Source organism: Microcebus murinus, chromosome 23 (assembly GCF_040939455.1).
Source record: "Microcebus murinus isolate Inina chromosome 23, M.murinus_Inina_mat1.0, whole genome shotgun sequence".
Classification (NCBI taxonomy): Eukaryota; Metazoa; Chordata; class Mammalia; order Primates; family Cheirogaleidae; genus Microcebus; species Microcebus murinus.
The window spans coordinates 26,979,928-26,992,297 of record NC_134126.1 but is presented as its reverse complement, the minus strand read 5'-3'; the positions used below and the strand labels follow the sequence as shown (position 1 = coordinate 26,992,297).

The 12,370-nt window shown below is 36.7% G+C and overlaps 2 protein-coding genes across 4 annotated transcripts in view; both read left to right on the top strand.

Annotated features, from left to right (window-relative positions):
- The window catches only part of LOC105869192 (complement decay-accelerating factor), a 55,648-nt gene extending 51,924 nt beyond the window's left edge, over positions 1-3,724 (top strand). The window contains exon 8 of the mRNA XM_075996888.1: positions 3,540-3,724. Within this exon, the coding sequence (XP_075853003.1) occupies positions 3,540-3,709 (170 nt within the window). The 3' untranslated portion in view covers positions 3,710-3,724. The remainder of the gene's footprint in view (positions 1-3,539) is intronic.
- The window catches only part of LOC105869204 (complement decay-accelerating factor-like), a 37,044-nt gene that overhangs the window by 16,020 nt on the left and 8,654 nt on the right, over positions 1-12,370 (top strand). For all 3 annotated transcript variants that reach the window (XM_075996892.1, XM_075996891.1, XM_075996890.1), the window contains 3 exons: positions 2,566-2,622; positions 6,562-6,582; positions 10,672-10,736. In XM_075996892.1, the coding sequence (XP_075853007.1) occupies positions 2,566-2,622; positions 6,562-6,582; positions 10,672-10,736 (143 nt within the window). The remainder of the gene's footprint in view (positions 1-2,565; positions 2,623-6,561; positions 6,583-10,671; positions 10,737-12,370) is intronic.

The following is a 12,370-nucleotide window of genomic DNA, read 5'->3' as shown; positions in this document are numbered from 1 at the left end:
GAATAGAAACAACTCACTTCAAGGTGCCCCATAGGAAACCTTTGGTAACTCAAACAATGATAAGACTACTCAGAGATTAAAAATAAACAAACAAAAGAAACCATTGTAGGAGCAACAGTATAACTGATCACTTTCTCAACAAAAAATTGGTGCAAGCCAAAAGACAAGAAGAAATCTTGAAATACTGTAAGAGGATTACTGTTCTTCCAGAATTCTATGCCCGATGAATACATTCTTCAAAACTGAATGCAGAATAACGATGTATTCAGACTAAAACTGAGGGAACTTGTCACCAGCAGGCCTGACCTGTACAGAGTGAAAAACTAAAGGAAATTCTTCAAGTAGAGTGAAAATAATGCCAGGTAGAACAAAACACGAAAATGCAAGATGAAATGAAGAACTTTTGCAAGAGTATATGAACACTTGAGTTTACAGAACAATTAATCTGATGTCTTTTGGGTTTGAATTATATTTAGAATAAAAATGTACCATTTTAATAAAGCAAAAGTCAAAAAGATTAAGTCAGTGTAGAAGTTATAAGATTCTAGCAGTATTTAAAAAGTGGTAAAAGTGAAAATTCATAACTGACATACAGTCCAGGACATCTTGTAATCTCTAGAGTTGCCACAAAAGAATGGTAAAAGAATGCATACATCACAAGCTAATAAAGGAATCATGATGAATATTTAATCCAAAAAAGAACAGGAGAGGAAGAGAAACAGAAAGGAACATAAGGTAGATGGGTAGAGCAGAAAACTTATTAATTAGGTGGTTGCTATAAAAGCCCACTGTATCAGTAATTGTATGAAATGTAATTTGACTAAGACTGTCACACTAGATTTAAAAAGAAAGCATATTTACAATTTACAAGGCACACAGTTTGATTATAAGATTACAGAATGGTTGAAAGTAAAGAATGGAAAAATACATCATACGTACATTACGTGCTAAGATGAACTTGTACAATTATATTAATGTCAGTGTATATATTGACTTGAAAGAGTTTATAATAATGAGGACAACCCCAATATGTAGCAAAAATGAAAAGAAAAAAATAGACAAATCCACATTCATAGTTGGAGAACTCACAGGTTTTTCAATAGCTAATAACAACAAGCAACTACACTTTACTAAGAACATAGAAGATCTGTGAAACAATTAAATGAATGACATATAAGAGCATTGAACCTCTTAATAACAGATGGCAAGTCTCAAGTATACATGGGGTATTTACTAAATTACAGTGCATTCCAGAAAATTGAAGTTACTTAGAGCATGCTTTCTGACTTCAGTGGGATTAAACTAGGTGACAATAAGAAAAAGATAACTAAAAAATTAATTTCTGGGAAATTTAAATTCCATGGTAGTATGTAAGCTACCATGGATCAAAAATGAGAACTTAGTAGAACAAAGAATATGTGAGGGCCTTAGAAAGAAAAGTCCATACAAAAAGTTCACTTACCCTAATAATACTATCTATCATGTTTTCAGTGCCCGCTAAGTGCTGTGTTACCTGGTAGGTATTTTACTGGAGTTATTCTTTATAGCATCCTGTGAGACAGGTAAGGAAGCAGAAAACAACATGCACCATCGGTGTGTGTATATAAACGAGGGCATGATGTGTGTGATGGGACTGGCAGCAGGAGTACTGGATGGTACAACCTGTGGCTTCAGGGACAGACACTGTGTGAGAAACTTACTAAATTATTTCCTTAAACCTTACGGTAATGCTGTGCAATCTGCTCTGTTTTTATCCTGTTTTTACAGATGAGAAAACTTAAGTTTAAAGGGATTAGAGAACTGCCCAAGGTCACTAGGATGTGGTAAAACTAGGGTTCAGCTCTACTTAATAGCTGCCATAACAGACTTTGTACAAGCGACCCAAAGAGACAGTGGCTCTGAAGACTGCATCAGTGCTGTGTCATTAGATTTGTTATTCTCAGAACATGTTCTTAATGGAAGTTTGACGTTAATGGTTATCTAACCGGAAATCTAAAGAGGAACGAAACTAATATACGTACCGTTGGTAACTCGCACAGGAGAAATGGGAGTGATTTTTATTCAGACTGCCATATTACTTTGAGAAGGAGTACAACACAGCAAGTTCTCAAGCTCACTAACATGTCCTGAAAGCAGTGGGAAAAGTAACTATGCTGTGATTCTCTCTGTTGGTCCAATGATTGCATTCTGTTTTTCTGTGGTCTTGGCATGAGCAAACGCAGGCAATTTGGAAGAGCAAATAAAGAGAGATAGGTTACAGAATAAGATCACTCTGATTCCAACTTTGGTTTCCTTTTCTCTCAAGGAGACAGTATAAGAGCCTCAATACTACTTTGACATAATTATGCTGTAGTCCCTAATAGGTATAATTTATATCAAATGAAAAGCAATGCAGCCATTCAGATCCTTGGGAAATATGCAGTAAGACTTGGTTTCCTAAAAGTCATATGTAGGTGTTTATGGAGAGGGAAAGACAGCTTCCTCCATAGAGGAAGCAATGGCTAAGAAATCTTAAGTTGGATAGCAATATTTATCTAATTTTTTCTCAACATATTTTCTCCACAGGATACGAGGCCACAGAAAATAATTTCCCATTATTTCGGAGATCCGGGACACATTCAGGTATGGAAGCTCTATTAAATTTTCAAAATGTACCACCGTAAATGGTCCAGCAACACGAGTTGCACCAACTCCACAGAAACCCACCACAGTACATGCTGTAGCTACAGGAGTCTCACGAACTCCTCAGAAACCCTCTGTGGTAAATGTTCCAGCTCCAGGAGTCTCACGAACTCCTCAGAAACCATCCATAGTACATGTTCCAGCTACAGGAGTCTCACCAACTCCTCAGAAACCCTCCACAGTAAATGTTCCAGCTATAGGAGTCTCACCAACTCCTCAGAAACCCTCCACAGTACATGTTCCAGCTAGAGGAGTCTCTCCAACTCCTCCGAAACCCTCCACAGTACACGTTCCAGCTAGAGGAGTCTCTCCAACTCCTCAGAAACCCTCCACAGTACAGGTTCCAGCTAGAAGAGTCTCTCCAACTCCTCAGAAACCCTCCACGGTACATGTTCCAGCTACAGGAGTCTCTTCAACTCCTCAGAAACCCTCCACGGTACATGTTCCAGCTAGAGGAGTCTCTCCAACTCCTCTGAAACCCTCCATGGTACATGTTCCAGCTAGAGGAGCCTCACCCACTCCTCAGAAACCCTCCACAGTACATGTTCCAACTACAAGAGCCTCACAAACTCCCCAGAAACCCACCACAGCAAATTATTCAGCCACAAACACCCCAGCAACAGCCCAGACATCTCTCACATCAAATACCCTATCTACAAAGGCTCTAGCAGCAGCTCAGAATCCAATCACAGCTAATGCTTCTGCTACACTGGCCACACCAACAGCCCAGAGATCCACCACAGCAAAGGGTTCACTTGCACAGAGTCTTCCAGCAGCACAGGAGTCCTCTACTGTACATGTCCCAGTGACTAAGGGCCTCCAGATTATACAAAGATCCAGTTCTGTTCATATTACAGCAACCCAGGGTGAACTTCTTCCCAGGACAACCATGTTTTCTCCTGCAGCAAGTATACCTAAGGAAGGGAAGATCCCTTCAGGTCAGTTGACGGTGTTCAGGTTTCTTGAGTATGGATCTCATTTGGTCTGGTGGAAATATGAATTTAACCAAGTTTGTAAAATTAAATAGTCTCTATTTCTGGTAGCCAGGGTTTTTGATACTAATGCTTTTGACTTTCTATAGAGGCAGACTTAGTTTGTGCTAGGGAAAATCCTTAAAAAGAAATCAGTTACAATAATATAGAAAAATATTGTGGCCCTATTGAAAAACAATGTTAAATTAAGATTGGTGAAGAAATTGTTTTCCATGCTAGTGTAGGGAGTCATTGAATTTTTCAAGACCTCTTTGAAGATCTAAGTATGTACCATCCTTGAGGCTGAGTCCTGGGTCTGGTTCCTTGACAGAGACCCATCCCTCAAAGCATGTTAAGGGATGTCTGCAGATTCTCTGAAGCTGCTAATTCGGTAAAGCATCTCAACAGTGTCTTCTAAGTAATTGAAAGTACAGCAATTCTTTCACATAGTTTATGTTATTACAGGGCTCTGCAGATGACAATTTTGTGAAAGTAAAATATGCTTTAGGCTTCAGAATACCTGCCGAAAGAATGAAAGAGACCTGTCTTAGTAATCGATGCTGCTTCAGGCCACCAGTAGGACTTCTTGCCTGACAACTTGCCTAATATATAGCCATTTTTAGAGACATTCTTGCTTTAATGGAGACTATTTGTTATTTTATCTTTCTTAGAAAATAATCAACAGGATGGATCTAAGGCATAATTTTTAAAAAATTGTTTTATCTTTTAAATTGAAGTCAACGCAGAAGTAGAAAACTGCATAACAAATAAGTGTGTAGTTCAGTAACTTTTCTAAAGCAACTGTTTGTGTTAAGTCCCACAAATGTCAAGAAATATGACAAAACCACCCCTCAGATTTGCCCCCTTATTCTCCAGATCCTCTGTCAGGCCTGAGCTCCATCCTCTGACTTTGCAAGCTAGAGACTGGGGCTCTCTGCTACCCACACCATGTGGCTTAGGGAGGGCCCTTCCCTGCATGTGTGCATCTCTGAACCCTGCCTGTCCACCCCATTTAGTTCCCCTCTTTAAAAGGGGAACTGCCATTCCTGCTTTGGGGCACTTTGCAGAGGTGTCAAATAATAGGTTTTTAACTATATTTTTATACTTTAGAACTATATTTTTTAAGGATTTTGTATAAGTGTTATCTTGAAGCCTATTTTGCCATTACTTACATAGTTTAAGAATTTAAACATTACAGATGTTGTTAAAGTTCCCTTGTACATTTCCCTACCCGTGATTTTTTACCACTGAGACAATTACTGCCCTGAGGCTGGTGAGCTCACTCATCTACGTTTTCATGCTTCTACTGCATGTATGTATCCATAAATAGTTCATAATATTGTTTCGTGATTATTTGTGATTTATATAAACAGTACGTCATATGCTTCATTATCTAAATCTCAACATTAGTTTTGTGGTTCATATTGATTGTGTTAGATTGAGTTCACAAATTTTAACCCTTATATGGAATTTTTGACTTCTTAAAATTTTATGACATCTCTGGATCTGAAATTTTTAGATTGTATGTCCCCAAATTTTAATAAGGCAAGGCAAAGCAAATATCACTTTATATAAATTTGTTGTAGACCTAAATGTTGAAATATTTCTTTTGAGTCAAAGTCTCACTCTGTTGCTCAGGCTAGAGTGCTGTGGCATCAGCCTAGCTCACAGCAACCTCAAACTCCTGGGCTCAGGCAATCCTCTTGCCTCAGCCCCCCAAGTAGCTGGGACTACAGGCATGTGCTACCTTGCCCGGCTAAGTTTTTTTTAATATATTTTTAGTTGCCCAATTAATTTCTTTCTATTTTTAGTAGAGATGGGTCTCACTCTTGCTCAGGCTGGTCTGGAGCTCCTGAGTTCAAACGATCCTCCCACCTCAGCCTCCCAGAGTGCTAGGATTACAGGTGTGAGCCACCGCGCCTGGCAAAATATTTCTTTCAACAATAAAAGATATGTAGAAAGTACAAGATAATTGAAGAAATTAAACTAATGAGTGAATAGGAGGATAAAAATATAATAAATATCATTATATAATAAAATAACACAAATATATCATAACTATAGTAAGTCTATGAAATTTTGCTCTTATGTAAAATTAATTGATTCTCTCAGGGCACAATATAACATATCACATTTAGCACTTATTGAAAAATCATAGTAGTTAACACTTATTGGGTATGTACTATAGTGTCATATACCCTGCACCATCTATTTGTTGATACTAGTCCCTACAAAATCAGTATATTTAGTTTCATTTTATAGATGCAGAATTAGAGGCTCAGAGAGTAACTTGCACAGCTCACATCCAGTGCATAGTGCACATCCTGTGCTTTTTCTGCTGTGTAATATTGCCTGTTCTAAATGGTACTGTGAGTAAATTTATTCACCTCACTAGAAAGCAGCTTATTTATTATGCATGTACTTATTTGAAAGTAAAGTTTATTTTACAGTGCGTCATCCATAGTCATTAAAAGATAAAAATAATAAGGTGATGCAGTAATTTTGAGTTTTGATAGAAAGGGATTTGAGTTTTTTATAGTTTCTTGGTAGTAGGATTGAATCAGCAGTTATTTACTGTTTAAGCTTCTCAAACTTCTTTCTTGCCATCAAGTGATACAACCAAATTTAGATGGTGTTTGTTTTGGCATTCAGTAACTCTTTATCATAATTTATGTTTATAGTGTTGATTCTGTTGAACAGATAGAGACAGTGGTGTTTTTTATTTGATTAAGGTAATGTGTAGTTATTTTCATAAATTTATTTACAATTCTTTGATTTATGGGAATTTGAGTTGCTTTGGAGATTTCAAGTGTAGCTTATTGATGTTATATTAAATTGCTAAGTAAATCAATGAATATTTAATATTTTTATTTCTGTAATTCTTTTTTTCCCCTTTCTTTTTCTGTAGATCCTTCTACACTTATAGTTGGTAAGTTTGGCTCTGAGGCAGTGACTGTTATCATTGTGGAATGAACAATCCATATTTCTGGAAGAGAATATTGTCTTCTTTTTCTCAATTTGTCCTGCCATTTATTTATTTATTTTTAAACTTACTATTATGGAAAACTTTAAATATTATACAGGTAAGAAAAACAGTACAGTGAATCCCTGTGGACCCACCCTAATTCAACAATCATCAACTCATGGATACCCACTTGCCTCATGGATACCCCCTGCCTCCACTGGGTTACTGTGAAGACTATATCACACATCATACCATTTCTGTTAATGCTGGCCTTGTAGAATGAGCTTGGGAGAATACCCTTCTCTTAAATGTTTTGAAATAGTTTGAGGAAAATTGGTGGGAATTCTTTTTTGAAAGTTTAGTAGAATTCAGCAGTAAAGCCATCCAATCTGGACTTATTTTATTGGGGAACTTTTTATTACTGATATAATATCATTATGCATAAATGATCAGGTTTCCTATTTCTTCTGATACAGTTGTTGGAGATTTTGTATGTATAGGAATTTATTCATTTCCTGTAGGCTTTTCAGTTTGTTAGTGTATAATTATTCATAATAGTCTCTGGTGATGTTTGTATTTCTGTGGTATCTGTTATAATGTCTTTTTTTTCTGATTTAGTTTATTTGGGTTTTTACTTTTTTCCTGGTTTGTCTAGCAAGTGGTTTATTGATTTAGTTTCCCTTTTTACAAAAGCAACTGTTTTTTTAAAAATATATTTCACCTATCCCATTCTAACTTGAGTGGCTTATTGTGAAGCAAACCCCAGATAGCACATCATTTCACCCATAAATGTTTCAGAACATACCTCTAAAAGTTTAAGTTTTCAAAAAACATAACCACATTATACCTAAAAATTAATCATAGTTGCTTATTATAATATCTATCAAGTGTTTAAATTTCTTAAGTCTCCACAATTTTTAAAATATTGTTTACAGTTGATTATCAGAAGGGGTGTGGATGTGCAGAGACTGAACTCTCTTACACTGCTGGTGGGACTGCAAATTACTACAACCCCTGTGGAAAGTAATTTGGAGATACCTCAAAAAGCTGAAAATAGAAATATCATTTGATCCAGCAATCCCACTACTAGTCATCTACCCAAAGGAAAAACAGTACTTATTTTTTTTCTTTGAAATTCTTCAAGTCTCTGTGACTTTTAGGAAAACTCTATTTAGTGTTTCTTATAATTCCAACTTGTGCTAAAAATAGAAGGAGCTCCTTCCTTCTTAAAGCAGATATATGGCAACATTGTTTTGTGGTCTTACTTGTAAGATATATATCTGAAAATTATCTTCATGTAGTTAATTTGTTGTGTGAATCAGGTTACTTTTCTCACTTTAAAGATAAGTTAACTACTACAACAAAATTGTTTTAGCCATTACACTGCAATATAAGTGAATGATACACATGATCTTCGAACTTTGGAAGTATTTGATTCCCTCCTGCCCCCATTTAATTCCTCTCTCTCTCCAGAGAGAGACTGATCTTCAGAGAACTTTCTAATTTGCCTTATCACTGATTTGCCTTATCATTCTTGCCTTTCTTCACCAAGGACCTTTTTAGATACTTTTTCTTTTTTTTTTTTTTTTTTTTTTTGAGACAGAGTCTCGCTTTGTTGCCCAGGCTAGAGTGAGTGCCATGGCGTCAGCCTAGCTCACAGCAACCTCAAACTCCTGGGCTCGAGTGATCCTTCTGCCTCAGCCTCCCAAGTAGCTGGGACTACAGGCATGCGCCACCATGCCCGGCTAATTTTTTATATATATATCAGTTGGCCAATTAATTTCTTTCTATTTATAGTAGAGACGGGGTCTCGCTCAGGCTGGTTTTGAACTCCTGACCTTGAGCAATCCGCCCGCCTCGGCCTCCCAAGAGCTAGGATTACAGGCGTGAGCCACAGCGCCCGGCCTAGATACTTTTTCTTAATCCTCCCCCAGCAGACATATACCGTAATTTGTTTATGTACCACATATGTATCGTACTTTACACATTCTAAAAAGTGAAAATTTTTTTCACCTTCACATATCACACCCACTGAGAATATGGGCTTTATGGTCTTTGTTGTTGTTGTTGTTGTTTTTAGTGGTTGCTGCTGCTGTTGTTTTTGAGACAATACCATGTAGAAGACAGAGTTTGTCCTTTGGAGTTAAACCAGTTAGTTAGACCACAGTTTGAATTCTGTTTTATTTTATTTTATTTTATTTTATTTTTTTGTTTAGTAATTATTCAAGCCAACTGATTAATTTCATCTCTGAGTCCCAGTTTTCTCATTTATGAGATGGACGTTGTGATTCCTAGTTTAAGAGTTTGAAGCTTAATGTGATAGTGAATATGAAAACTCCTAGCACAGTGGCAAAAGTTGAATAAATATTAGCTGAAAGAGTTATGGCATGTAGTCACTATTATTTTTCCAAGGTGGATTTCTGAAAATTTTATCATTTCCTCAGGCCACACCAAAGAATAAGAATGCTCTTTTATTTGGGTAACATTTTCATGTTTGTTCTGTGGCAAATACTATAACACTGAGATTTTTGTACTTTCTCACTTTTATTTTATTTACTTCTCACAACAATCCACTAATGTAGCATTTATACCCAACTTTCAGCTAAAAACATGGGGCTTTTGTAGGATTAGTAACTTACCCAAGGTCACAGAGCTAGTAAGCATTAAATAGAGGCAGATGACTAATTTCTCTAGCACCAGCTACTTTATTTATTTATTTATTTGTTTGTTTTATTTTTTTTGAGACAGAGTCTTGGTCTGTTGCCCAGGCTAGATGTCATGGAGTCAGCCTTGCTCATAGCAACCTCAAACTCCTGGGCTCAAGCGATCCTTCTGCCTCAGCCTCCAGAGTAGCTGGGACTACAGGCATGCGCCACCATGCCCGGCTAATTTTTTCTATATATTTTTAGTTGCCCAATTAATTTCTTGCTATTTTGTAGTAGAGAAAGGGTCTCGCTCTTGCTCAGGCTGGTTTTGAACTCCTGACCTTGAGCGATCCACCTGCCTCTGCCTCCCAGAGTGCTGGGACTACAGGCATGAGCCACCGCACCCAGCCAAGTACCAGGTACTTTAAAGAATAGAAAGATTGTCATCCTAGGGACAAGCCAAGAGATTTCCCAACTCAAATTAGACAATTATATGCTCATTAGGAACATTAGCTTCAGTTGCTTTTGTAGTGTCACTGATAATTTCTTTTAGTGCAGATCAAAGGGGAAGAGTCCAGGGTCATTTTGGGGGGTGGGAGATGTTGGGAAGCAAAGGGAGAATGAGGATGGGAAGAGAGGAGGGCAAATGGGTTGTTATAAGACGATAGAATACAAAGCAAAGTGTGAAAATCATTTCACATTGATCAATATATTTGATCACTTATTTGCTGTTGTTTTGCTCAAAAAAGGGCTGTTAAGCTTCAAGTAAATATAGCTTTCCTAAATGAAATTTCATCTCTTAATACAATAGACTCAACACTGCGGAGCATATTCTGTAGGCAAAGTAAATATATTTTGCCCTCTAATCTCAGATGATAATACAGGCATTTTTTCTATGATGGGGAAATGTCTACACTCCTCTTACCTGTGCTATGAACTAAGTAAGTGGCCTTCCCATTCACCACATATGTAATTTCCGTCTTTCTGAGACTTAGTTTATTCATCTACAAAATGAGAGTGAACTTTAGGATACCTTCTGCTCTAAAATGATATAATTCCATCATCGTATTTGAATGATCAATGATCAGAATATTGAAAATTGAGCACGGTTGGCTCAAAACACTTTAGAATCCTCTCAAACCTGTCAAAAAATTTGTATTTGAGCATTGCCACCCTTTACTTTAAATACTTCATTTCTTTTTCTTTCTAAGAAAACTAGACAAATAACATGCAGTGTTATGGTCAAACTTGTGACATAAGGAAGCCATATACAAAATGCAATTCATGTCTCCTTTCTTTAACTTCAGAACCAATATGTATGTCATGTGAACTGTGACATACTAATGTAATGAAATATGTAATTGTTCATATTTCTATTAATCATGTTATTATATTTTTCCCCCTGAAGGAATTGTTGCTGGTGTTGTAATAATTGGTTCCATAGGTGTAGGCGTGGGACTATGGAAATTCATGGTGAGCAGATATTCTGATGATTTTAAAAAATGTACTCTTAGCTTCTTTCTAGTAAATTTTTATGCTAATATCAGTATATAACTCTGTTAGCTCTATTGCATTTTTTGATATGCTGACTCTTCATTGCTTATATCTTATTTATCCTGGATGAGTAGACTTGATATCTTTTTGCCTCCTCCATATTTTCAAGAACACTAACCACATTTGAAAGGAAAATGACTTGAAAGCCTAAGTCTCAGTTTGTGATCCACTAACCAACTCACCCTTTTTTCTACTCATTATAATCTATCATAGTATCTGTGTGTTATACAGCAGCAAAGAAAGCTAGGAAAAGTCAGCCTTGAACATGTTGTGAAATTGCCTATGATTGGGCCTTGTGCTGAGTTATATTTATAAATAGATGCCAGTGAAGCCCCAAACAGCCCAGTGGTTAGGAAGGCAGGCTCTGGTGTCTGACTGCTCGGTTTGAATTCTGGATCTACCATCAAGGAGCTGTGTGACTGTGAGCAGTTTAACCTCTTTGTGCCTCAGTTTTCTCATTTGTAAAATGGAGGAAAGATAGTACCTACCTCATGAAATTGTAGTAAGGCTCAAATGAGTTGCCACGCGTGAGGTGCTTAGAACATTAATTGGTGGCACACAGTAAGCACTCATGTTAAAATAGCAACACACACACCAAATCAGTATTATTTGAAGTATCTAGTCTGCATTGAGTCTTCCTATATTAAGTATAAATGTGATGGCCAGCTCTGATGTATCCTGTTAACAAACAAAGATTTAAATTGGGGCTCTTCTGCTTCGTCGATTTAATTACTCAGAAAAGCAATTGTGGAGTCCATACAATCTTCAGTGATTTCCAGGCTGCCCATGAGAGTTCGTTGTTTTATTAATTAACAAAACTATCTTTTAATGCTGTTATTAAATTGCCTGTTTTAATTCATTGGATGATGTCAGCTATTTACCTTTTTAACTCCTATCACTCTTTCCTTTCTCCTTAAATTTACAATATAATTACTTAAGCCTATTATAAGCTACAGTATGTAAATATTTTTTAATTCATTAAATGGGTCAACCTTTTTGTAAAATATTTGACCATTAAGTCCAGGGAGAGGAGTAGTAGTTAATAGTTTTTCAGGTATTTGTTTAATACCAATAAAATATTCTAGATGTTACAATAGCAAATGTGGTAAGAGATAACTTTTTCTCTAGGTTTTTTAGAAACTTTAGGAATGTGGTTTAGAGGCCAGCAAAAACTACCAGAGTTGTAAGTCACAGAAAGTGAGTGAAGTTGGTACAGATGCCTCAGCAAAATTACTCCGCCAAAATTAAACCGCCAATCTTACATACATTTTTGCATTTGCTCCAGATCTCCTTTTGAAATAGTATTACTGATTTATCAAATTATAAATTACCAATTTATAGAGTATTATCGGGTTACCAAAGCTAGTGCTTTTGGGTTTTTTGGGTCAGGAAGGGGTGGAATGAGATTTGCCAGGTCTTCTCTGGCTTCCATCAGTTTCTTCACGTACTTTGGTAAAGTGATTGGCGATGATACTTTTAACAGGACAAAAGGTGCTAGAATTTAGAAGGCGGGAGAATACTGTATCCCCCTGTATCTGTAGGGCACATGTTCC